The sequence below is a fragment of the Moschus berezovskii genome, chromosome 16 (genome assembly GCF_049115385.1).
Source record: "Moschus berezovskii isolate FMDL1 chromosome 16, NW_MosBer_1.0, whole genome shotgun sequence".
NCBI classification, from domain to species: Eukaryota; Metazoa; Chordata; class Mammalia; order Artiodactyla; family Moschidae; genus Moschus; species Moschus berezovskii.
The window spans coordinates 55,351,936-55,379,399 of record NC_142475.1 but is presented as its reverse complement, the minus strand read 5'-3'; the positions used below and the strand labels follow the sequence as shown (position 1 = coordinate 55,379,399).

Below are 27,464 nucleotides of genomic sequence, written 5' to 3'. Positions count from 1 at the left end.
TTGCTGGGAGAAATATCAATAACCTCAGATATGCAGATGACACCACCCTTATGGCAGAAAGTGGAGAGGAACTAAAAAGCCTCTTGATGAAAGTGAAAGAGGAGAGTGAAAAGGGTGGCTTGAAGCTCAACATTCAGAAGACAAAGATCATGGCATCTGGTCCCATCACTTCATGGGAAATAGATGGGGAAACAGTGGAAGCAGTGTCAGACTTTATATTTTTGGACTCCAAAATCACTGCGGATGCTGACTGCAGCCATGAAATTAAAAGACGCTTACTCCTTGGAAGGAAAGTTATGACCAACCTAGATAGTATATTAAAAAGCAGAGACATTACTTTGCCTACCAAGGTCTGTCTAGTCAAGGCTATAGTTTTTCCCGTGGTCATGTATGGATGTGAGAGTTGGACTGCGAAGAAAGCTGATCGTCGAAGAATTGATGCTTTTGAACTGTGGTGCTGGAGAAGACTCTTGAGAGTCCCTTGGACTGCAAGGAGACCCAATCAGTCCATTCTAAAGGAGATAAGCCCTGGGTGTTCATTGGAAGGACTGATGCTAAAACTGAAACTCCAATACTTTGGCCACCTCGTGCGACAAGTTGACTCTCTGGAAAAGACTCTGATGCTGGGAGGGATTGGGGGCGGGAAGAGACGGGGACATCAGAGAATGAGATGGTTGGATGGCATCACCGACTCGATGGACATGAGTTTGAGTGAACTCCAGGAGTTGGTGTTGGACAGGTAGGTCTGGCGTGCTGTGATTCATGGGGTCGCAAAGAGTCGGACACGACTGAGCAACTGAACTGAACTGAACTGAAGCTAATATTATTCTATTAATTCACAGAAAGTACAGAGTCTGATCTGAATCTTAGTCACGGAACAAAACTCCTTACATCTCTATGAATTCCCTGCCATGATCACCAAGACAACTTACGTAGCAGACAGAACACTGAATGCAGTCTTAAATTCAACATCTAAAGTTTACCAGATGGACAATCCTAGGCAAGTCACTTCCCCTCTCAGGACTTCAGGGTCCCTGTCTATGAAAGGGGTTCAGGAATCTAAGGGGTGTGATTGACCGTTAAGTAAAACAGGATGAAAGGGCTTTGGGACAGAGGGCTCACTATGGTACTCAGGGATCACGGTGCCAAGAATCAAAGCATTAATGATAAGTCTCAGGAAGTGTAGCTAAGGCACCGTGGGAAGTTCTCAGGGGCTCTCCACCCTCCAGCCCTCCCTCCCTCCCTCCCATGAATGGATCAGAGCCTACAGGCAGGGCTGAGCCAAGGTTGGAGTGCTCCCTGAAGCCTCCAACTGACATCCCAGCAGCCACAAGCAGGCATCATTTTCACTGAAAGTTCTCTTGGGAAAGACAATGAGATCAATACAGAGCAGGACTCTGTGCTACCCAGAGGCAGCAGCCAATGAGGCAGAGAGGATAGCAGAAGTCAGTGAGGAATGCGATTCAGTTCCAGCAGTTATTAGTGGAGCAGACTCTGTTAAAGCGAGAGGTACGGTCTCGCTCCCCAGGCTTGGCCAACCCAATACCATCCCCTCAACAGTGGCCATGTGCCCATCACTTTAAATACATTAACCATGAGAACAACCCACAGGGGCCAGCATTATGCTCAGAAACACAATTTAGTTTAGTGCAAAACACAAAGAAGAGCAGTCACTTCAGAATTGCATACAGGTGGTTTAGAATTATGTTTCAAATAAGTGCCCTTAAGAAAAAGGCTTGGCCTCTCAGATCCTAGGTGTCTTCATCTATAGAATGGGATTCATAATGTGAAATGTTCATGGATCTTACAAGGCTCAGAAGAGATCCTGTTTGCAAAAATTGAACATTCTGTACACCATATAGTACTTGCTCAATAAAAATCCCTCTCCAGTTTTATTGGATTTCCTGCTTCCGAGTTGACTCACTGGAAAAGACTCTGATGCTGGGAAAGGTTGGGGGCGGGAGGAGAAGGGACGACGGAGAATGAGATGGCTGGATGGCATCACCGACTCTGTGGACATGAGTTTGAGTGTACTCCGGGAGTTGGTGATGGACAGGGAGGCCTGGCGTGCTGTGATTCATGGGGTCGTGGAGAGTCGGACACAACTGAGCGACTGAACTGAACTGAACTGAACTGATACTGTGCTATAGCTGTTGAGTCTATACTCCAGAAATCCTGTTCAATGACGTGCCTCCCCCAAACAAACACATACACACACACACACACAAATAAAATGTTTCTCATAAGACTAAGCAACATCGCCAAGAAATATCTCACCAAATAATGACAACATGCCCTTCAAAAAATTAAACGGAACCCAAACTAGAAAATAAAACCATTTATAAGATCCCAATGACAAACATAAGTTGAAATGAGTTGAACACATTGCAGGCGATGATAAATATCATTTGCTTACTTACCAAGCTCACTCAGTGTGCCTTATATGAGCAGATGCCATTAATAATCACACAGCTGAACACTGGTGATTTGGTCTCCATGGGAACAGAAGGTAATATCACACTACTGTTCTTTGATGGATCTTTTATTATTTCAATATTTGAAAAGTGATTTTTCAAGATGATAGAAACTATTAAATATATTCAATTATGCATAACACTGGAGATAGAAAGTATGGAGTTTTGGAATATTCCATTGGTCCTGCTCATTTTTCAGGGAGAAAAAAGGGACACTGATTAGAACAGGCTGATATGTGGGGGGAAACCATCACAATATCCAGTTTTCCTGTAATTTCTAGAACTCAACAGCTATAGCACACTATAGGAAGCAAGAAATCCAATAAAACTGGAGAGGGATTTTTATTGAGCCTGGAACCTGACCTAGGCAGCTTTCATCATGGGCTTGAACTCCTGCCTTCAGTCATGTTGCAAAAAGCCACCAGGTACCAATGAACGTTCAGAGCCCTGTAAACTCAGGGAAAGCACTCAGCAATCATATGGTAAAAAGCATCAGATCTGGTTAAACACTGGAGATGAAGATTGAGAAAATACCAAAGAAGACTGAGAAAATACCAAGATAGAGTTTAAGGGAATAAATGGGAAAAGCTATATATACCATTCCCAATTAGCCAAAAACAAAACCAGAATTGTCTTTGAATTTTTTTCTCCCTCCAAAATTCCTCTCACCCTTTACACTCCTCCTCCCATTTCCTGGGGCAAGTTCTTTCCTGGATTATTGCAGGAAATAATAATTTATTATTTATTATAATAATAATCTCTGCTTGTTCACCTGTTTCACTCTTTCCCTCTAAGAGCCACCAGGTGACAGGCACACAGGTATGCATGTGCTCGTGATAAGTTGTTAGTAGGAACTAGCACATGTATTGGAGAAGGAAACGGCAACCCACTCCAGTTTTCTTGCCTGGACAATCCCAGGGACGGGGGAGCCTGGTGGGCTACCGTCTATGGGGTTGCACAGAGTCTGACACGACTGAAGCGACTTAGCAGCAGCAACAGCAGCAGCACATGTACAGAGACTTATGGAAGATTGATCTTGTACCTTGTGCTATGTCATAGGCTTTAATATATTAACACATTGATTTCTCATCCCAAACCTATAAATTTTCCATATTAATATTATTTATATTTTACAGATGAGTTTAACTCAGGTATAGAGAGAATAGGTGACCTGTCTAAAATTGCACAAACACACACACACACATTCACGCAGAGAGTCAAGAATGCAACATTAGCAACCTGGATCCAGAGTCCAGAATTCATGGCAGATACTGTAGACACTTAAACAGGTATATATTTTGAAATGCTAGGGTTTCCCAAAAATGATCATATATAACAAGAGTTCTCTGGCACATAGTTGAATCATCCTAAACAGGACATAAACATGCCACAGAGAGAGCAGAAGAGCAATCACTCGCTCTACTCATTTTTAACTCTCATCACAATTATAATGTATGATTTGATAATATAATGGACTCTTCCCTGGCAGCTCAAGTGATAAAGAAACTGCCTGTAATGCAGGAGACCTGGGTTAAATCCCTGGGTCAGGAAGATCCCCTGGAGAAGGAAATGACAACCCACTCCAGTATTCTTGCCTGGAGAATTCCATGGACAGAGGAGCCTGGTGAGCTGCAGTCCATGTGGTCGCAAAGAGTCGGACGTGACTGAGCAACTAACACACTTAACAGTTAATGATATAATTATTTATTTAAAATATATACCCTCCACTGGTATCCTGCTTGTCCATGACAGAAGGAGAACACATGGTTAACTACAGTCTCACTAAAAATGACCAGATACAGGAATATGCTGAGATGGCCAAGTTACTGATTATGTTAAAGAAAAAAGGAACAAGTATTACTGTTACTTTCCTGACCAGGGCTCTGAATCTCAGAAGGTTCACTGACTTACTCAAGAACAAAAGCTAATAAAGGTCAGAGTCCAATTTAATTATGGATTTCTTAACTCCCAAGACCAGGGCATGCCTAAGAGTCAGAACATAAAATGATTCTTTTTAGTAACTCTTGCCAAGTCTTTAACTCCTCAATGAGTAGTTATGCTCAAATTATGGTTTTTATTTTCTCAGATGGAGCAATTATGAATACAGAGAGGTTTGGGGAGCACTACTGCTATATTTAGGAGGAAGAAACATTCTATAAAGCTGCAGGTGAGGGTGAAGCAATGGGATGGGCAAGGTGTGGCAGGGTGGTCGGCTGTTGCCATGAACATGAGGTTCTTACGCACTGTGGACCAGGTCCCTACATGGGCAGTTTCCAAGGCCAGGCACACAGGTGTTAGACACTCTCTGCCACACTGGGTTCTCCTCTGAAGCTCTGCACTTGTGTGACCTGAGTCTCAGATTCCTCGTGTCCAAAGTAAAAGTGATGATTTAGCTCAGAGGGTTATCATGGGCATTCAATAGGATAAAGCATAGAAAGCATCAAAAGCCATGTGACCGGGACTTCCTGGTGGTTCAGCGGTAAAGAATCTGCCTGCCAATGCAGGAGACACAGGTTCAATCCCTGGTCTGGGAAGATTCCATGTGCCCCGGAGCAACTAAACCTGTTTGCCACAGCTACCAGCCTGTGCTCTAGAGCCGGGAGTTGCCACTGTTGAATGTGCATGCTGCAGCCACTGAAGACTGTGAGCCCCAGACCCTTTGCTCTGCAACCAGAGGAGCCGCCACAGCGAGGAGCCTGCATACCACAGCTGACACCACAGCTGGAGGGCAGCCCCTGCTTGCAGCAACTACAGAAAAGCCCGCACAGCAACAAAGACCAGGCACAGCCAAAAATCAACTGATTAATTAAAAGAGTCATGTGACACTGGCTGTTCACACAGGGTCCTTTCTGGGGGCGGGGCACCTGTTAGTTTGAAATGACACAGTGAATAGTAACTGCCCCCCAATACTTGCAATCTAGAAAGTTGAAGTCTCATGACAGACTGGATAGACAATGAGCAATGACAATCAACTACAAAGTCTGTGATGATAAGAATGAGCAAGAAGATATTGGGGTCCAGGAAGGGCCTCCTAATGCAATCTGGGGTCAGAGGAAAGAGCGGGAATTGGAGGGAAAAAATGCTACAATCAACAAAGCCTAATTAGAATATGCAGAATCACAGATGTTAAAGCATGGACTGCCTTCTTCATGGACTGGACCAAATCTCCATTGAACAGGGAGGTCATCGAGCTTTGCCTCCAAATTGAGCACTTGTGTGTGTACATTATCCCAAGCTCAGAGAGGTGATGAACTCAAAGACTAGAGTGACCCACCCTGGGTTTGTACCCAAGTGAGCCCAACTCCAAAGTCTGTACCTTTTGGTTCATTCCAGGAGACCTCCACTCAAGCATACACCAGAATCAGGGGAGATTTTTTAAATACTGCTCTCTAAGCCTCACTCTGGTTGAGCTGAATCACAATCTCAGGAAATATGACTCAGAAAACATCATCTTAAAAAGAAGTGCTCCCCAGGAGGTTCTGATGTGCATTCTTGGTTAATATAATAACTATCCCCAACAATAGGCCCCAGGGAGAGGCACACTCTGCCTGTGACCTGGTACCACATTCAAGGTTGTTCACTGCCAATAAGCTACTAAGAAGTGTGGATAGGACTTCCCTGGTGGTACAGAGGTTAAGAATACACCTTCTAACACAGGGGACATGGGTTCGCTCTCTGGTCTGGAAAGATTCCATATGCCAAGGAGCAATGAAGCCCTTGCCCCACAACTACTGAGCCCACACTCTGCAATAAGAGAGGCTGGAGCATTGCACCTGGAGAGTGGACCACACTTGCCACAACTAGAAAAAGTTGCACGCACGGCAACAAAGACCCAGCACAACCAAAAATACAAGTAAATAAATGCATTTTTTAAAGGGCAAATATCCTGAACCTCCGATGTCTATCCTACGGCAACAAGTATAACTGAGAGCTGAGAAGCCATGGAGCTTGACGGGCACGAGTCAGCAGTGGACAGACCTGCATTCGACAAGCTGGGTTTGACAGGCTGAGCTGAACTGGACACTCTTGTCATTTTATTGGGGGCAAGTGCCACGTATGTCAGCTCTCGGGTTGCCCATCCCAATTTCACTAGCTTCCTTTTCAATGCAAGAGCACCTTCAGTCCAGGGCGAGCCTTGGGGAAAGGAGGAAGGAGCAAAGAGGCTAGCTGGGCTTGCAAGTTCTGCCTGCATTGCAGAAGAGGCCCTTGATCACTCTCCAGTTACCAGGACTCTCTCCAGCCATCTGCCTGCAGCACCTGCTCCTCCTCGGCCAGCACGAATCTCAGACCAAATACAGAAGCCAGGGCCTCGGGAAAATAAGTGTGCATTGCCCTGATTGTTGGCTGATTGTGTTCAAACCAGAACACAGTGACTTTGGGGGGACTGCTTCATCTTTCCTGCAAATATAACCACACGTGGCTGTGCAAGCACGTGTGTGTGTGTGTGTGCGCGCGCACGCGCACGTGCATGCACACACCACACTCACCTGGGCAACAGTGTCACCAGTCAATCAGCCATCTGCTGTGTATTTTCATTACTGGATAAAATCGCTTAAAGGAGGGTCACTGGGTTCACGCCGCCGCGCGCTCTCGGCATCACAGCTTAGGGTTAGGGCATCTGCTTCTAGTCTCTTCCATGTGCTCTTAAATCCGCTTCATTTCTTTGATTTTCTGCCTCTGGGATTCTCTTAGGAACTAAATGGAAGTTGACTTGAAGGTTTCTGGGTCGATATGTAGGAGATTTGGAGCATTAATCTGATTTCTGCCCCAGTCACTGTCACTTTACTTATATATTTATTTATTTGGCTGTGCTGGGTCTTCGTGGTTTGGCAGGCTTTTCTCTAGCTGCAGAGAGTGTGGGCTGCTCTTCACTGCGGTGCGCGGGTTTCTCATTGCGGTGGCTTGCCTTACCGTGGCACACGTGGGCTTCAGTCATGTGCCACGTGGGCTCATGAATTGAAGTTCCTGGGCTCCAGAGCACGGGCTTAGTTGCTCCGAGGCATGCAGGATCTTCCAGGACCCGGAATCAAACCCTTGTCTCTTGCACTGGCAGGCGAAGTCTTTACCACTGAGCCAACAGGAAAGCCCACTGTCATTTTATTTAAATGAGAAGTTTTCCTGTCACACACAGTTTTTGTTTGCTTTTTAAAATAATCATCTTAATGTTTGTGTTCAAAGAGAAAGATTTTCCAGCTTTGCCATTCCCCAGACTTCTGCACAGACTCTCTCTTCCTTTCCATGTATGTTTGGAAGACAGTTACTTCCCTCCTGAGCTCACCAATTTCCTGTAACATCTCCCCAAGCAGAGCCACACGCAGTACAGACACGCTGTTGCTAACTTTCTGTTTTCCAACCTCTTTCCCCAGAGCAGAGGTTCTCAACCAGGGAAAAGTTGGCCTCCTGGGGGACATCTGTCAATGCCTGGGGATATATTTGGTTGTCACAACTGAGTAGGAGGTGCTGGGGCATCTAATGGGCAGAGACGAGGGGTATTATAAAAAACCCTGCGACACACAGGACGGCGAAGAATTACCCACCTTCCAGTGTTCCCAAAGGTCCCAAAATATCAAACGTGCTGAGTCTGAGAAACCTCCCTTCAGAGAGACATTTCAGCAAGTTTGTGGTCTGCCTTCCAGTTCTCAGAGGTGACAGCTTACCAGATGTCCTGCCACCTGGATCATGGGTCCTCACGGGTCTATCTTCTGATATCAAAGTCTCCATTTCTATATTATGGATTGCTAAGGTCAGTGCCATGCATTTTCGGTTTTCACTGTGTCTGACACATAGAAAGGAAGAAATTTTTCTTAATACTAACTATATAATAAGCAACCGCTACATCTCAGTTTCTTAACACTCTATTTTTTTTTTCTTTCTGTTTTCCCAAAGTCTGATAGAGGTCAGAGAATCTCCCGTGTGGCTCTCCTCCTAAGGGTGTCTCTAGATCCAAATTCTTCTGTTTGGTGCCACTGCCCTCTTGAACACATGACCACTGAGGTCATCATGGAGAGGAAGGAAAGACCAGACCATCAAGCAAGATATTTTAAGAGTGGGGAAAGAGGCCTGTATCACTTCTGTTCCCATTTAACCAGAATCTAGTCTTAAGGCTTAAACCTAACTCCAAGTGTGCCTGGGAAATGCAGTCCTTAGAGATGCCTAAAAGAATGCAGTAAAAAGGAATGAAATTGTGCCATCTGCAAAACATGGATGGACCTAGAGACTGTCACACAGAATGACGTAAGTCAGAAAGAGAAAAACAAATATTGCGTATTAACACATACATGTGGAATCTAGAAAAGTGGTATAAATGATCTTACTTGGAGAGCAGAAATAGAGACCCAGACGCAGAGAACAGATGTAAGGAAAGGGAGGGGTGAGCTGAATTGGGAGACTGAGGTCAACAAATACACACTATCAGTACTATGTATCAAATAGGTAACTAATGAGCGTCTACTCTACTCAGGGGTCTGTAATGACGTGGATGTTCAGAAAAGAAGAAAGCTGATCGCCGAAGAATTGATCCTTTTGAACTGTGGTGCTGGAGAAGACTCTTGAGAGTCCCTTGGACTGCAAGGAGATCCAACCAGTCCATTCTACAGGAGATCAATCCTGGGTGTTCATTGGAAGGACTGATGCTAAAGCTGAAACTCCAATACTTTGGCCACCTTATGCGACGAGTTGACTCACTGGAAAAGAGTCTGATGCTGGGAGGGTTTGGGGGTGGGAGGAGACGGGGACGACAGAGAATGAGATGGCTGGATGGCATCACCGACTCGATGGACATGAGTTTGAGTGAACTCCGGGAGTTGGTGATGGACAGGGAGGCCTGGCGTGCTGCGGTTCATGGGGTTGCAAAGAGTCGGACACGACTGAGCGACTGAACTGAACTGAACTTCTGTAGAACATAAGGCTGATGCATTTTGCTACACAGTAGAAATAAACCCAACATTTTGCTACGATATTCCAATTAAAAATTAATCTACAAAAGGAATGAAGGGCGTGTGGGAGCAGTCTCTTCCATACACCCACCCCACCCATTTCCTGATTTAGCTCATCTGCATGGGTGGGCTCTGCTGGGGTCTCACAGCATAGACACTGGGGAAATCAGTTCTAGAATTTCCAGTTTCTGGCTCCTGTATCAGTGTCCCTTCCACTAAGACCACAGTAAATAGAGAGGGCCTTCTCTCTGACACCAAGGCTTCCACTGGAAGATGTCTGCCCAGCTAGACATCATGAGAGGACCAAATGAGTAAGCACTGCGCTCAGCAACGCCAGTCACCGGCCCTTGCCCTCCATCAAGAGCCAGCTGAGAGAGGTGGGTCCCACAAAGCCACTAGCGGCGAAATGCTTCATGTCCAGACCTTGTTTTCACATTCACACAATGATAAATATATCCTGGAAGAATGAGAGCCAATACCCAGCCAGTTGCCTCCGTGGCCGGAACTGTGCCCTCCTCTCTAATTCGGTCATTAGTATTTGCAGTGGTCAAGCGTTTGGGCTCCATTTCTTTTGGCCCCCAGTTTCCTTGATTAGACACCCCCCACCATGACCTGTCATTATATCCACAAAGAGGACAAAGGCAAGGAACTATGGACACTGTCAGCTCACTCCTAGGGTCCTTAATTCCTTTTCTGCTTAAAATTCTGGTTATTGACCAAGTGTGTCATCTGTTTCCTCAAACGGCGACCTGGTTTCACCCTGAGAAAGGAGGGTAAAATGTCCTTGGAGTGATTTAATTTTGAGTATTGAGATGAATGACTATGCCCTCACAAATGCTTTCAAATGATGGAACAAAAGAGACTCATTAAACAATTATTACTTTTAGACAAAATGAGAGAAGTATGCTTAAAGTGCAAATGTAGGACAGACAAATCAGCAGCTTAGGGTTATCTGGGGTAGTCAAAGCTTCACATAAAAGGGTTTTGAAGGCTGACTAGGAGTTCTCTGGATGGAGGGAGTTATGGGAGGGGTCAGAGGAGGATATGGGCACAGAGAATAGCATATATCCTCTTTTGTGAGATAAACATTCATCTTTTTAAATGTAATTCCTAAATTCAGGTGATTAAACCTTCCCCTTTCTCCTTTGCCTTTTGCTTCTCTTCTTTTCCCAGCTATTTGTATGGTCTCCTCAGACAACCACTTTGCCTTCTTGCATTTCTTTTTCTTTGGGATGGTTTTGGTCACCGCCTCTTCTACAATGTTATGAACCTCCATCCACAGCTCTTCAGGCACTCTATCAGATCTAATCTCTTGAATCTATTCATCACCTCTACTGTATAATCATAAGAGATTTGATTTAGGTCATACCTGAATGGGCTAGTGGTTTTCCCTACTTTCTTCAACTGAAGCCTGAACTTTGCAATGAGGAGCTCATGATCTGAATTACAGTCAATTCCCAGTCTTGTTTTTTGCTGACTGTATAGAACTTCTCCACCTTCAGCTGCAAAGAATATAACCAATCTGATTTCAGTATTGACCATCTAGGTATGCCCATGTGTAGAGTCAACTCTTGCATTGTCAGAAGAGGGTGTTGCTATGACCAGTGTGTTGTCTTGGCAAAATTCTGGTGGCCATTGCCCTGTTTCATTTATCCAAGGCCAAACTTGCCTGTTACTCTAGGTATCTTTTGGCTTCCTACTTTTGCACTCCAATCCCCTATGTTGAGGCTTTCCTGTTAGTTTAAATAATAAAGAATCCACCTGCAATACGGGAGACCTGGGTTCGGTCCCTGGATTGGGAAGATTCTCTGGAGGAGGGCATGGCAACCCACTCCAGTATTCTTGCCTGGAGAATCCCCATGGACAGAGGAGCCTGGCGAGCTACAGTCCATGGGGTCGCAAAGAGTCAGACATGACTGAGCAACTAGACTTGGATTACTGTGATATTGAATAGTTTGCCTTGGAAACAATCCTAAGATCATTCTGTCATTTTTGAGACTGCACCCAATAACTACATTTCAGAATCTTTTGCTGATTATTAGTATTCTGCTGACTACCATTTCTTCTAAAGGATTATTGCCCACAGTAGTATATATAATGGTCATCTAAATTAAATTTGCCCATTACCATCCATTTTAGTTCACTGATTCCTAAAATGTCAATTAGGGTCACCTAAAATGGATTATTCCAGCCATTCACACTTGAGTGTGAATCAAGTTTACTAACTCTATTAGGAACCGAGCTAACAACAAAGTTGTAGTGATCCCTGACCAACAATTATTTTGTTGATTATTTGTAGTGATCCCTGACAATCAACTTATTTTGCAAGCCTCCCCATTCTACTATAATTGCAATTCTGACATCCGTTTATCTTTCTTCTCTGCTCAACTCACCTCTTCATTGCCCAGGTAATTGTTCTGTTCTTTCCTGGACCACTGCGCTAGCCTCCAGCCTGGCCTCTCTGGCCTCAGCTCTAAACTCTCCTTCAATCAGTCCTCTACATAACAGCAAGGATGACAACCCATCCTGTCATTCCAATCCCCTACTTGCCATATTTTTGTGGCTAATCTAGCTTCCAGGGTTCCTAATGATCAGACCGCTGTGACCTTCCCAGCCCCAGGTCTGTCCACACTGGCCTCCCTGGAGCCCCAGACGGACCTGCCCTCTCACTCCCTGCCATGGCCCTGCTGTCACTACTCCCCAACCCTCCTCTCCCGGCTACAATTGTCAATCCACTCATTTTGGCTCAGATTAGAGACGCTTCACTCTGAGAAGTGTTTTGTGACTGTTTCTGAGTTCAGGAAGCCTGACCCTCCTTTGTGCCTCCCTATCAGACCCTCAGCCAAAGACTGACCCCTTGTGATGTGGGGTCCTCATCTTTCCTTTGGCTGTGCTTGTCTAATCCATCAGGAGGGCAATGAAAACAGGTATTCTATAGAAACATGCTAAATAAAGTAATACATAAAAACCCCAAGCAAAGGATATTCTCTCAAAAAAAGAAAGATGGACCACATGCTTTTGGAGGCCCCTAGTAATGCCTAGCTTTGGAAGATGGAGGACTTGGGGAGCCACTAGTCATGGCAAAAGATGGATCTAAATTCAGTCTTGCATCCTGAGTACCTTCTAGCTGAACAAGCAGATTCAATTTCCTCCTGCAAAGAAGCCTGCCCTCAATCACTCTGATATGTTTTTTAATAGGGTATGACTATTCTGAATATTTACTTGTTCTTAGTTTTGGCATGTAGGATCTAACTGCCTGACCAGGGATTGAAATCAGTCCTCCTGCATTGGAAGCATGGAGTCTTAGCCAGTGGGCCACAGGGGAAGTCCCACCCCAGTATCCTTGGGACCTCCCATTACATGTTTCAGCAGAGCTACAGCACTGCAGATGACCCTTTCTATTTTTTGTTGTTGTTGTTCTTAATTTAGTTTACTGGTTTCAGTCATATAAACTACATTGCTAGATATTTTTGGTTGCTTTTTGTTTAAAAAGGTATTATTAGAAAAGATGGGAAGTTTCAATTGAAACGTACTGGAAGAAAATAACCACAAACCGGGGAAGGGAGGCATATAGCAAACATGTAGCTACACTACTTAAGTGACAATTACAAACTAAACTATGTCATATGTAAAATTTTAAATTCTTTTTTCTTCATTTTCTTAGTTTTCCGCTTTCAGTACCCAGGTATTTCTAAACTTTAATGTTCTTTGAAAGGGAAGAATAGTGTATAGCTTATTGATTGAATCTTCATATGAGTCACTGGCACATACTTCATGTTGACTTAGAATTTAAAATAGGTTAATAAAACTAAGCATTTTTTGGCTACTGGTTGGCCATAGTATTATTTTGAGAAGGTATATTTTTATTTAGTTCTTTTTCAATAGTTTTTACCCAAAATTAATATTGAAGTTTTAACAAATGCTTTTTTGGCATCTGTGAAGGTGATCATACTTTTTCCCCTGAAATATTTATGGAATTAATTGATGTATTAATAGTCTTCCTAGTAATAAACCATAATGTATTTCTAGAATGTACCTTCCTTGGTCATGATGCATTGTTCTTTTATTTTTTTATTTTTATTTTTTATTTTATTGGAGGCAAATTACCTTACATTAATATATTGGTTGGTTTTGCCATACATTGACACAAATCCGCCCCGGGTATACATGTGTTCCCTTTATTGAAGAATCCTTGCATTCCTGGGATAAAGTCCACCTGGTCATGATGTATGATCTTCTTAATGTGTTGTTGGATTCTGATTGCTAGAATTTTGTTAAGGATTTTTGTATCTATTTTCATCAGTGATATTGGCCTGTAGTTTTCTTTTTTTGTGGGATCGTTACCAGGTTTTGGGATTAGGGTGATGGTGGCCTCACAGAATGAGTTTGGAAGTTTCCCTTCCTCAGCAATTTTCTGGAAGAGTTTGAGTAGAATAGGTGTTAGCTCTTCTCTAAATTTTTGGTAGAATTCAGCTGTGAAGCCATCTGGACCTGGGCTTTTGCTTGCTGTAAGATTTCTGATTACATCCTCTAGTTCTGTGCTTGTGATTGGTCTGTTCAGGTTTTCTATTTCTTCTTGGTTCAGTTTTGGCAAGGTGTACTTCTCTAGGAATTTGTCCATTTCTTCCAGGTTATTCATTTTATTGCCATATAATTGCTGATAGTATTCTCTAATAATCCTTTGTATTTCTGTGTTGTCGGTTGTGATCTCTCCATTTTCATTTCTAATTTTATTGATTTGGTTCTTCTCCCTTTGTTTCTTGATGAGTCTGGTTAGTGGCTTGTCAATTTTATTTACCTTCTCAAAGAACCAGCTTTTGGCTTTGTTGATTTTTGCTATGGTATTTTTTGTTTCTTTTGCATTGATCTCTGCCTTAATTTTTACGATTTCTTTCCTTCTGCTAACCCTGGGGTTCTTCATTTCTTCCTTTTCTAGTTGCTTTAGATGAAGAGTTAGGTTATTTAGTTGACTTTTTTCTTGTTTCCTGAGGTGTGCCTGTATTGCTATGAACTTCCCCCTTAGCACTGCTTTTACAGTGTCCCAGAGGTTTGGGGTTGTTGTGTTTTCATTTTCATTCATTTCTATGCATATTTTGTTTTCTCTTTTGATTTCTTCTATGATTTGTTCATTATTCAGCAGCGTGTTGTTCAGCCTCCATATGTTGGCATTTTTAATAGTTTTTCTCCTGTAATTGAGATCTAATCTTACTGCATTGTGGTCAGAAAAGATGCTTGGAATGATTTCAATTTTTTTGAATTTACCAAGGCTAGATTTATGGCCCAGGATGTGATCTATCCTGGAAAACATTCCGTGTGCACTTGAGAAAAAGGTGAAATTCATTGTTTTGGGGTGAAATGTCCTATAGAGATCTTAGGTCTAACTGGTCTATTGTATCATTTATTTATTGTTTGTTTGTTTGTTTTATTTTTTTTTATTTTTTTAAAGTAATTAATTTATTTTTTATTGGAGGCAAATTATTTTACAATATTATATTGGTTGGTTTTGCCATATATTGACATGAATTTGCCCCGGGTTTACATAAGTTCCCCCTCCTGATCCCCTCACCCACCTCCCTCCTCCCTTTATCCTCCCTCTGGGTCATCCCCGCACGCCAGCCCCGAGCATCCTATAACATGCATCGACCCTGAACTAGTGATTCATTTCACATATGACAACATACGTGTTTCAATGCCATTCTCCCAAATCATCCCACCCTCACCCTCTCCCACAGAGTCCTAAAGACTGTTCTATACATCTGTGTCTCTTTTGCTGTCTTGTATACAGGGTTATTGTATCATTTAAAGTTTATGTTTCCTTGTTAATTTTCTGTTTAGTTGATCTATCCATAGGTGTGAGTGGGGTATTAAAGTCTCCCACTATTATTGTGTTATTGTTAATTTCCCCTTTCATACTTGTTAGTAATTGTCTTACATATTGTGGTGCTCCTATGTTGGGTGCATAAATATTTATAATTGTTATATCTTCTTCTTGGATTGATCCTTTGATCATTATGTAGTTTCCTTCTTTGTCTCTTTTCACAGCCTTTGTTTTAAAATCTATTTTATCTGATATGAGTATTGCTACTCCTGCTTTCTTTTGGTCTCTATTTGCGTGGAATGTCTTTTTCCAGCCCTTCACTTTCAGTCTGTATGTGTCCCTCGTTTTGAGGTGGGTCTCTTGTAGACAACATATATGGGGGTCTTGTTTTTGTATCCATTCATCCAGCCTTTGTCTTTTGGTTGGGGCATTCAACCCATTTACGTTTAAGGTGATTATTGATAAGTATGATCCCGTTGCTATTTTCTTTATTGTTTTGGGTTCAAGTTTATATACCCTTACAAGCTTAGGGAAGCTTGTGTCGATGTTCTGGTCAGCGGAGCTAGATTTCTTCTCTCTGGAGTGCAATGAAGTGTCCAGTAATGAGTTTGAGATGTCAGTGGGTTTGGAGTGGCTTTGGGCAGTCTGTATATTGAAGCTCAGTGCTATTCTCCTGTGTTGCTGGATAGTTTGTGTAGTATGTCTTTCACTGAAACTTGTTGACCCTTGTGTGGTGCCTGGTTTCAGTGTATGTATGGAGGCATTTGATGAGTACCTATCAATTAATGTTCTCTGAAACAGGAGATCTCTGGTGTTCTCAGGATTTGGCCTTAAGCCTCTGCCTCTGGTTTTCAGTCTTATTCTTGCATTAGGCTCAAGGCTTCTCCCTCTGTTACTTCCAAGGCAGTTCCTTCTGTTGAAAAAACTCTTCTGTTTTCTGGTCTCCTCAGTGTCTAGCTCCCGTCCTGACACCAGGATGCGGTGGTGGACACTTTTTTTTTTTTTCTGGCTCACCTGTTCAGTCCTGCTGTAGGCAGGGAGGAACACAGCTAACAAATATCCCTGGCGTCTGTGGGGAGTGCTCGCAGTGTCTCGGCTACACTGGGAATGCTCCCGCTCGAGGCGTGTGTGCTTTCCCTGTTTATGCTGCTTAGGCTCTAGGTTGCTCTGCCAGGAACTGTCCACGGCCAGCGCTGGGTTGCATGCACTTCCCAGGTCTGAATGGCTCAGGTTCAGGTCCTCGGGTACTCCACAAAGGCGCAGACTTGGCTGAGCCTGAGTTTTGTGCCTTCCCCGGTCCGAGCAGCTCAGGTGACCAGGCGTTTGGCGAGCGAGGTCGCTGCAACTTATCACCTTCCCGGTCCCTGCCGCTCAGTTTTCTGGGAGTACAACCAGCACAGTTTCTCAGGAGGATATCAACCGGCCCGAACCCAAGAAGTCTTGGTTAGCAAGGAAGCCTGCCTGCAGCTTGGTATGGGAAGCCTCTCTGGGGCCGCAGCTGCCCCTTCTGGCAGTGGCCGCCCTCCCTGCCTGTGTCGGCGGGGGCTGGGGGATGGGCCGCCCGCAGCCAGTTCGCTCTGCTCAGTGCTTTGTTCTGTGAGCGGGGCTGGCGGAGTCTTGGGTTGGGCCTTTTTGCAGACTTTTCACAGCCTTTTCGCCTTTTAGCTGTAGCGTCTGCTTCGCTATCTTGAGTTGGCGCCCTCAGTTTACCCTGGGGCGTTCAAGCCCTGTTCTCCCTCTAAGCGCCGCCACCCGCACCTCCCTGCCCGGACCCCACCTGCTAGTGAGGGGCGCGGCATCTGCGCCGCTTCTCCACTGAGAGTTTCCTCTGGGCACTTAGTCTGTGAGTTTTAATTATTTATGTCTTTTGTCTCCCAGTTATGTGGCCCTCTGAGGTTCCACTCGCCAGTGTTTCCAGGTGTTTGGAAACTTCTTTTTTTTTAAGCCTCCCTTCCCGGGATGGAGCTCCGTTCCTCCCTCTTTTGTCTCTCTTTTTATCTTTTATACTATTTCCTACCTCCTTTCGAAGACTATGGGCTGCTTTTCTGGGTGCCTGATGTCCTCTGCTGGTATTCAGAAGTTGTTTTGTGGATTTACTCAGCGTTCAAATGTTCTTTTGCTGATTTTGTGGGGGAGAAAGTGGTCACCCCGTCCTATTCCTCCACCATCTTCCCGTGCTCTGCCAACCCTTTCTTAATGTTTACCTTGCATGAAATTACTTTTTCAGTATTTTTTTTCTGGTCAGATTATAAATCCCATGAGACTAGAGATGGGGCTAATTTGTTCATGGTGACATCACTCAACCTCACACTTGAGCATTAACTAAAAACATTGTCTGAAAACGTACACATGGAATGGCTTCAACTTGGGTTCTTCAAAAAATATTATTTGCATAGAAGGAGCAAACATTAATATAACTATTGATTCAAGAGATAACTGTGTTGAATGCTTGATGCCAAGAGTGGCAGATGTGGTCCCTGCACTTACTGGAAGATTAAAGGAGACAAGCAGGTGACTAATGATTCCAAGTGGACAGAAGGCAAGGATCAGATGCAGTTATTCCTGGGCTCACATACCAGGCCTATCAGGACCTTCAGCCTGATGCTGAGCTATTTGCTGAAGTTGTTAGAGCTTTAGTTTCCTCAACTATAGCATGTGAACCTATGTAGGGAGCTGAGAGACAGCATATTAAAAGTATCCAACAAGAGCCTAACACGGGGAAGTGTTTGATATATTTAGCTGGTACAATTACGTGAGAAGGCAAATATGCTTCGTGGGGTCATCATTTCATCATCCCTGGAGAACAGGCCGGGAGAGAAGATGGTAGAGAGAGAGGGGTATGCCGAGGGGGGCCCCTCTCCCATCTGAACCCCAGGCAGAATTTACCAAGTGAGCAGGTTTCTTCTCTTGAGAGTCCCTTGGACTGCCAAGAGGTCAAACCAGTCAATCCTAAAGGAAATCAACCCTGAATATTCATTGAAAGGGCTGATGCTGAAGCCGAAGCTCCAATATTTTGGCCTCCCAACGCAAAGAACCAACACATTAGAAAAGACCCTGATGCTGGGAAAGATTGAAGGCAGGAGGAGGAGGGGATGACAGAGGGTGAGATGGTTGGATGGCATCACCGACTCGATGGACATGAGTTTGAGCAAAGCTCAGGAGCCAGTGAAAGCCCGGGAAGCCTGGTGTGCTGCAGTTCACAGGGTCACAAAGAGTCGAACATGACTTAGCGACCGAACAACAGCAAAAGACAAGAGGAAACAGGCTCAGAGAGGTGACCTGACTCGCCCAAGCTCTCCCAGCTCACCCATGGAAGAGCCTGGCCTTAGCCCTACCAGGCTTTCTTCCTCCAAATCTGCTGATGTTGCCTGTGTGTCCTGCTGTGTCCGCATCCTGTATTCACTCGGTACATGTTTATTTTCTTAATATTTATTTATTTGGCTTCATTGCCTCTCAGTCGTGGCACTTGGACTCCAGCTGTGGCTGGTGGGCTCAGAAGTCACAGCACGTGGGCTCAGGTGCTCTGTGGGTTGTGGGATCCTAGGTCACCGACCCGAGACCAAACCCACATCTCCAGAACTGCAAGGCAGACTCTTAACCACTGGACCGCCAGGGAGGTCCCTCTGTATGTGTCTATTGAGTGTCTGCTGCACTGGAGCCTGATGACACAGTGAGGAAACGCAGGGCGGTCTGGGAAGGAGGGTACCATCCTCTCCTTTCCTAGCTGACAGCCCTCATCATGCCTTGACTCTCTGGAGAGAAGCAAGGCATCTAAAAGCAGGCAGTGTGGAATAAAGCAGCTCTTCACTAATGAAAAGGGTGGTGCATAAATAATCAATACTGTAGACTTTTGCACGAAAAGCCCATTTCCACTTATTTATATCCTCTTTTAGAAATAACCTGTACAATTATATTGCATCCATAAGCAGACTGATGTAACGGAAAGCCCATCATAGCCCGGGCACCATTTAGCAACCTACTATTTATTCCACAGGATTTTAAGAAAATTAGATAATCATTTAAATGAGAATGCTGAAACTGTTTGGCAGAGAGGGAGAGGGAGAACATAACAGCATTTGCCAACTTAATTCTCAAAATAGTAGAAGGTGGACTTCCCTGATGGAGCGGTGGATAAGAAACTGCCCACCAATGAAGGGGACACGGGTTTGATCCCCGGCCCAGGAAGATCCCACATGCCTGCGGGGTAGCTTGGTTCATGCACCACAACTGCTAAGCCCTCCAGAGCCCGCAGGTGGGCAATAAGCACGGAGCCCATTCTCCACAATTACTGAGGCCTGCACACTCTAGGGCCCATGAGCCACAGCTAATGAGCCCCTGTGCTGCAACTACTGAAGCCCACACATCCTAGCCTGTGCCCCACAGCAAGAGAAGCCACTGCAGTGCGAAGCCTGCATGCCACAACTGGAAGAGTGGCCCCCACTGGCAACAGCTAGAGAGAACCAAGGATCCAGTGAGGGGGACTTCCCTGGTGGTCCAGTGGTTAAGACTCTGCTTCAGTCCCTGGTCGGGGAACTAAATCCACCTGCCATGGAACAACTAACTCCACACATGACAACTAGAAAGCGTGAGCGCCTCAATGAAAGATCCTGCATGAGACAACAGAGATACCGGCCAAGACCCAATGCAGCCAAATGAACACGGAAATAAACATTAACAAAATAATCCAGTGAGGTCTCATCTCACCTTGACTGTGCCTCCAACATTAACGGACCACCGATGATGTGCCAGCAGCTCAGATGGACACCGAGGGCAACAGAAAGGACAGCATCCCACATGGTGGGAGTTGAGGCTGCCATTTTTGTTCACCCTCCATCACCATCCTTGTGCAGAGCCTGAGACATGGGAGGTGCCTGATGATGATCTGATTAGTGAGCAAACCAACAGCAGATGCCTTATGGCATCCTAATGAGGTGTTAACAGTAATAGCAAACATCCATGTCATACCCCCATAATTCTGGATCTCCACGAGAGGGACCTGAAGATGCTGACAACAAGGAGCAAGGGTGTATTTAGAGCAAAGAGTACAGAGCAAAGAACCCAACAGAAATGGAGCAAAAAGGAAGAAAATAGAAGCGCACAGTGCGCCTGGGAGACGGGAGATTTCCACCTGGAAGTCAAGCCTGGGCCTCCCGTTTCCCTCCGTGCCCACCCCAGACAGGCACACGCCTCCATCAGTGAGGGGGGGCTGCCAGGCCACAAAGCTCAGCGCAGAAGGACTTGCAAAGCCACGCCTGTGTGTGCACGGGCCGGGTGAGCACCACACCCTTCGAGGAAGATGCTGCTCTTCACTTGTCAGTGATCCAAACAAAAGGGAGCCGGCATTTCCTCTCAAGGACACACGTTCCTCCCTCTGGGGAAGCACCTTCTAAGGGAAGCGGAGGAAGGCTTTCACAATGGCGGCTGGCGTGTTCCTCTCAGGCACAGTCGTCCACTCGGGCAGCACCTCTTCTGTGATCTCCGCCAGTAAGTACAGGACCGGCAAGCCTCAGAGCACTGGCATGAAACAGACCTGCGGGAAAGTTAGAGGCCTGACCACCTCCCGGCTCAGGCTTTTGATCTCTTTCATCCTGATGTTCTCAGATTCCAGGATCTCAGCCACTCATCCACACAACAAAGCCTTCCTGAGCATGCGCCCTGTGCAAGGCGCACCCATGGGAACCAATCAAACATTCACCTGCCTGCGCAGAGCAGAGGAGACCAAGCCCTTTCTCTGGCTAACATCACCCAAGTGGCTGATTAACCAAGGGGCTTCCCTGGAGGCTCAGTCGGTAAAGAATCTGCCTGCAATGCAGGAGGCCCAGGTTCAATCCCTGGGTCAGGAAGATCCCCTGGAGAAGGGCATGGCAATCTACTGCAGTATTTTTGCCTGGAGAATTCCATGGACAGAGGGGCCTGGTGGGCTATAGTCCATGGGTTCACAAAGAGACACAACTGAGCAAATAATACTTTTTTTTCAGCAGCTGAAAACAGGTGGGGAGTTGGCATCAGGCTGAGTTAAAATGCCAGCTTGGCCCCTGCCCAGCTGTGTGACTTTACAGATATGGCTTCACCTCTTCTCTACGTTTCTTCAGCTGTCAAAGGAAATAGGAAACTGTTTTGTGGAAACGGATGGAATCCACATGCATCAGTGGCTTAATACAGTATCTTGGTGTAAAGCAGGCATTCAGAAATGTGACTTCAGGGACTTTCCTGGTGGTCCAGTGGTTAAGACTGTGCTTCCACTGCAGGGGCTGTGGGTTTGACCCCTGGTCTGGGAAGTAAGATCCCACGTGCTGCACAGTGAGGACAACAAATAACAACAAAATCTTAAAAAGCATGATTTCAGATGATGAGTAACGCACTGTTCACTTGGAAAAATGAAAAAAAAAGTGCTCCTTGGAAGAAAGATTATGACCAACATAGACAGCATACTAAAAAGCAGAGACATTACTTTGCCAACAAAGGTCTATCTAGTCAAGGCTATGGTTTTTCCAGTGGTCATGTATGGATGTGAGAGTTGGACCATCAAGAAAGCTGAGCACCGAAGAATTGATGCTTTTAAACTGTGGTGTTGGAGAAGACTCTTGAGAGTCCCTTGGACTGCAAGGAGATCCAACCAGTCAATCCTAAAGGAAATCAGTCCTGAATATTCATTGGAAGGACTGATGCTGAAGCTGAAACTCCAATACTTTGGCCACCTGATGGGAAGGACTGATTCATTGGCAAAGACCCTGATGCTGGGAAAGATTGAAGGTGGGAGGAGAAGGGGACAACAGAGGATGAGATGGTTGGATGGCATCACTGACACGATGGACATGAGTTTGAGTCAACTCTGGAAGTTGGCGATGGACAGGGAGGCCTGTCGTGCTGCAATCCATGGGATCTCAGAGTCAGACATGACTGAGCAACTGAACTGACTGACACTTTTCACACAATCATGGAATTTAAACATTTTAATTACTCCTTTGCCTCACACACTAGATCCCCTGACCTACTGAGGGTAAGGACTGAGTTTTGTTCATTTTTGTCCCTGCGGCACACAGAGGTCAGCAGAGTGGAGGGCTGAATAAGGGACTAGCAGATAAGTGAACAGACACCCAGATTCCACTGCCCAAGGAGGCGGAGCTCTGAGAACGAGGGGAGTCCTAACGTCTGCGTCTCTCCACCACGGGACTCTTCCTCCCCTGGGCAGTGGAGTGACCCCACTTCTTTAAGCGAGAAGAAAGGGAGTGTACCCCAGCTCCTGAGGAAGAAAGGCTTTCTGACTTTGAGTCACTGGATCACCTTCCGGGAGAGTCTGTCAGACCCTGAGCACTGATGTTCAATTTTACGTGTTCATAGGGCCCATCCGTGGTACCCAGACAGGCAGGCAAGCATTATTCTAGACGTTTCTGTGAAAGTATGCTTCAGAGGAAATTCACATTTAAATCATGATTTGAATCACAAGTAAAGGTTATTCACCACAGCATGGGTGGGCCTCACCCAATCAGTTGAAGATGTTAAAAGAAAAAGACTGACACATATATTAGTCATCCTCCCCACTCTAAAGAATAAAGAATTTGATCATTTGGTCAGCAGATGACCTCTGGACTCAAATTGTAACTCTCCCCTGGGTCTCCAGCCTACTAGCCTGATCTGCAGATTTTGGACTTGCTGGCCTCCATATTCAGAGAAGGCAATGGCAACCCACTCCGGTACTCTTGCCTGGCAAATCCCATGGATGGAGGAGCCTGGTAGGCTGCAGTCCATGGGATTGCTAAGAGTTGGACACAACTGAACGACTTCACTTTCACTTGTCACTTTCATGCATTGGAGAAGGAAATGGCAACCCACTCCAATGTTCTTGCCTGGAGAATCCCAGGGACAGGGGAGCCTGGTGGGCTTCCGTCTATGGGGTCACACAGAGTCAGATACGACTGGAGCGACTTAGCAGCAGCAGCAGCAGGCCTCCATATTCACATGAGACAATTCCTTAAAATAAGTCTGTCTATCTCTCTGTCTCTTTACACACGTGTGTGTGTGTGCGTGTATGTACAAACATGATCTTATCATCCTATTGATTCTGCTTCTGTGGAGAATCTGAACTAATACACCAAGAACACATCAAGTGTCCCCAGTTGTACCAGGAAATGTCAGCATATTACAGTATAAGACAGCATAGCAAGGACTGAAGGAGGCCTCCAGTGTGATCTCATCCAATCTTCTTTCTAGACATTGAGAAACTGAGGCCCAGAGAGGGCAATTATCTGGCTTAGGGTCACACAGCAGGGTGGAGCAGAAGTCAAGAACAGGGAACATCTAAGACCCTCCACATCCCTCCCACACGACAACACAAGGCTCTTGGAGTAACGTTCAATTTAATTATGTGGATAAACTCAAAGAAAAATAAGACCAGCAGAGGATTTTATTGAGCACTTTTGTGCCAAGCTCTCGCTGCAGGATTTTATATGCTTATTTCATTTAATCTTCTCAGCAACCCTTCAAGGCAGGCATTAGCATCCTATTTGACAGATAAGCCATGAGTGGGAGAGGGAAAACAGTTCCCCTGGGGCAAAGCTGCTGGCGTTTCTGGAGGTAGGAGGGGAAGGGGATGCAAGCTCCAGCTTCAGCCCTAAATTTGAAGCCCTCCCTGCTTAAGATGCTGCAGGAAAGAGCAAGGCTGCAGGACCAGAGACACCTGGGCTCCTGGGGAAGGGGGCGTGTCACACCAGGCAACCCTAACCCCCCAAGGATTTTTCATGCCAATGACCTTACTTTGCTGTGAATCTCTAGTTCCTGCACATGTCTCTGCACACGAAGACTTGTTTTGAAGAGAACACCTGTTCCCTAATCGCTCCAGCTGATGCTGCAATCTGCACGGATTGTGATCTTATTTGCTAATGCGCTGGGCTTCTAGGGGACTTGAAGGCTCAGCCTGCGAGGGAGGCGGGGGAGTGGATTTTATTCCTTGCTTGGCAGCCCTTGCCTTGCGGGGAGTGGGGGGAAGGCACAGAATGGGCATGGGGCTCTGAGCCCACATAATCAGACGGGACCCAAATGGAAAATGCACAGGAAAAGAACATGGTCCTGAAAATAGCCCATTGAGCTGTGAGCAAGTTCACTGCTGAGCACCCACCAATAAGCTATTTTATCTGACTCTTGTGAAAGACAGAGATGTCTTCTTTGACACACATCCCCAAAAATAGCCAAGAAAAGAATGGAGGGGGAAAAAAAGATACTGTAACTTGCGCCCGCTGTGAGCCTATTTCTGTACTAAATTCCTTTCTAAGATATAGGTATTGTCCCATTTTAGACTGGAGGAGCCTGAATTTTTACAGGGTGAATAGAGTCCGCCACATCACAAAGTATTGAGCAGAGCAGATATTTGAAAGCATAGCCTTCTCTCTGCCTCATCACTGCAGTGATGCTCAGCCTCTCCAGGTGCAGCAGAATCAGACAGGCTGAGATGATCTACACTGTTCCTCACCCCACCCCACACCAGGCCCAGGGTTTCTGAAAAGTCCCCGCTTGGCATCCAGGTGTCCATGGAGATGCCTCGCTCTCCCCCTGCTCTCTGTCTGCCGTCATATAAGGCAAGGAACCCCTCTGTGACTCAGCTCTCTCACTGCTCAGAGCTCTACATGAACACGACCAGGTACTTGGATCAGTCATCCATCCAACACACATTTCCTGAGCGTTAACCACATGTGCCAGACACGGTGCCAGGCCCTAAGGATGTGGAGTTGAAGGCACTGGGCTCTGTCCCCAGCTATCTGGAGCCCAGTGGGGGAAAGACAGAGATGCCTAGAGTTGACTGTATAGGAAGCATTGGGAGGGAGAATTTCTTGCTAGAAGATCAGAGAGCGCTTCTCAGAGTGGGGTGGCATCTTAATGAGGCATTCGAAGATGTGCAGACAGGCACCCGGGAGTTCCTTCAGGGCAGACACCCGATCACCATCATACCCTGTGCTCCTGTGGTCCCAGCAAAGGCCCCTGACTGGGGATGGAAGTGTCATCAAAGATGCATTGAATTGATCTACAACTCCTGATATGCCCTGATGTTCCAAACCATGTTCCCGGAAAACAGAGTCTAAGCTGGAGATTTTCAGGTGGGCCTCCTGGGGAGGACTCAGAGGCAGAGCATATGCAGGAGTGAGAAGCAGCATGGGACAGAGGGAGAGGCTGGGCTGTGCTGTGGTCATGATAAAGCCTCTGGTCAAGCCTTGGGGGGTCTGGAGCAGGGATGGAACATTTTACCTATTACAGCAATGAACACACATACTCACCTGTGAGGTTATTAAGTATCAGCAACCCCACTCTACAGGTGGGAAAACTGAGGCTCAGAGAAGTGAGCAAATGAAGGATGGAGCCAGGTTTTGAAATTAGCTTATGGCCAAAGGGCTTTTGAGGTTCCACATGGTCCAGGGGAAGCCCCTTACAACATGTTCATGACCTCCAAGGAACCATATTTTTCAAGGGGCCATATGACAGGAGTACCATGTGAAGACCCTCCTCTCTGCAATGACCCCAGGGCCTGGCATTAGGAATATGTTTGATGAACGTAGCAGCCAGCCAAAGAAGGAATGGATGGGTTGATAGGAGACAAGTATGCGGGGAGCAAAGAAACTCTGTAAGCATCTGAAATGAACAGAAGCCTCACGGAACAGACGCAGCCTGCCAGGTGAGGTCTGCAGTCTCGGGGCCGCTGCCCCCATGCAGATGTTACCTCTGAGGAGGTCGGCTTGCAGTATCCAGCTCCGAAGACCAGGTTTTCCAGGGAAAGGCTAGACTGCTCTGGTCCTGCGTCTGGGCCGCCTTTCCCAAGCCAGGAGCCTCTTCCTGGGCGAGCAAAACTGTAAAGAAGGGAATTGAAAGAATTGAAAATGTGTCTAATTTTTGTCAAAGGATGTAAAGGATAAGATGGTGCCATTAATTCAGCCTCTTTGACACTGCTGGGGAGCCTATGAGATAAGCCATTTAGAAGAGCTAGCAGGTGGTCCTAGAGGTAAAGCACCGGCCTGTCAATGCAGGAGACACAAGAGATGTGGGTTCAATCCCTGGGTCAGGAAAATCCCCTGGAGGAAGGCATGGCAATCCAACTCCAATATTCTTGCCCAGAGAACCCCATGGACAGAGGAGCCTGGAGGGCTACACGGAGTAGCACAAAGTCGGACACAACTGCAGCGACTGAGCACACACAGCTCACCCCGAGGGATGCTTGGGTGGGACATCTATGGGAGCTGCCAGGACAAGTGGGTGTAACTGGCACACTGGCTTTGGGGTCAAGCATGACACACATCCCACTATGTCTGTAAATGCCCACAACCTGCCTGATGAGACGCACGGAGGCAGAGGTGACTTAACCGCAGGGGAAGGCAGCATGGGATCTTGATCAGAAAGACAAGGGGAGGCTCCATCCGATGTGGTCTGAGTCCTACAACTACTCCTGTCACTGGTATAAACTGGAGCGAAGTCCTCCAACCCCCAGGCCCCTCCTGAACCTCTGTTCTTCTGTGGGAGAAGGGAAAACAATATCCACCTCCACGACATGACCACACAGAAGTTTCAGAGGATCTTGGATGTCAAAGATTTTCACTGTGTCGACACTAGTTAGAAACTCTGTACCTATTCCACAGACAAAAATACAGACCCTGTTCAGCTCTGCAAGTCATCACAAGATCAACGAGCAGAGTGATGGCAACCATCCACTTTAGGATCAAGGGAGATCAGAAAAGCCCATATGAGTTGGTGGTGGTTTAGTTGCTAAGTCATGTCCGACTCTTGTGATCCCATGGACTGCAGCCCGCCAGGTTCTTCTGTTCATGGGATTCTCTAGGCAAGAATACTGGAGTGGGTTGCCATGCCCTCCTCCAGGGGATCTTCCTGACCCAAGGACTGAACCCCTGTCTCTTGCATCTTCTGCAACTGCAGGTGGATTCTTTACCCACTGAGGACTACCAGGGTTTAAATTCCAGCAGCAGCATTTTCCAGCTCTATGGGGAAAGTTTTAAACCTCCCTGTACCCTCATAAGTCAAAAAGGTTGATACCAGCACCTTAACAGTGGGGTTGTCTGAGGATTCCAAGAGTTTAGCCAAGTGCAAATACAATGTCTGGCAAAGAGCAATGATTCAATAAATGCTAGAAGTTCTTGTCAATAATACCACAAAATCATAAAATCTAACATAACCATTATTCTATTTATATAGCCATTGTTGATAATACCACAAATACAATCCACTCTAATAGAATCATGTCTT

General features: G+C 45.8%; 1 protein-coding gene across 2 annotated transcripts in view; it reads right to left on the bottom strand.

Annotated features, from left to right (window-relative positions):
• Positions 1 to 27,464, bottom strand: part of FAM135B (family with sequence similarity 135 member B) — a 161,219-nt gene that overhangs the window by 54,142 nt on the left and 79,613 nt on the right. For both annotated transcript variants that reach the window (XM_088844612.1, XM_055432024.2), the window contains exon 6: positions 25,933 to 26,059. In XM_088844612.1, coding sequence (XP_088700738.1) covers positions 25,933 to 26,059 — 127 coding nt within the window. The remainder of the gene's footprint in view (positions 1 to 25,932; positions 26,060 to 27,464) is intronic.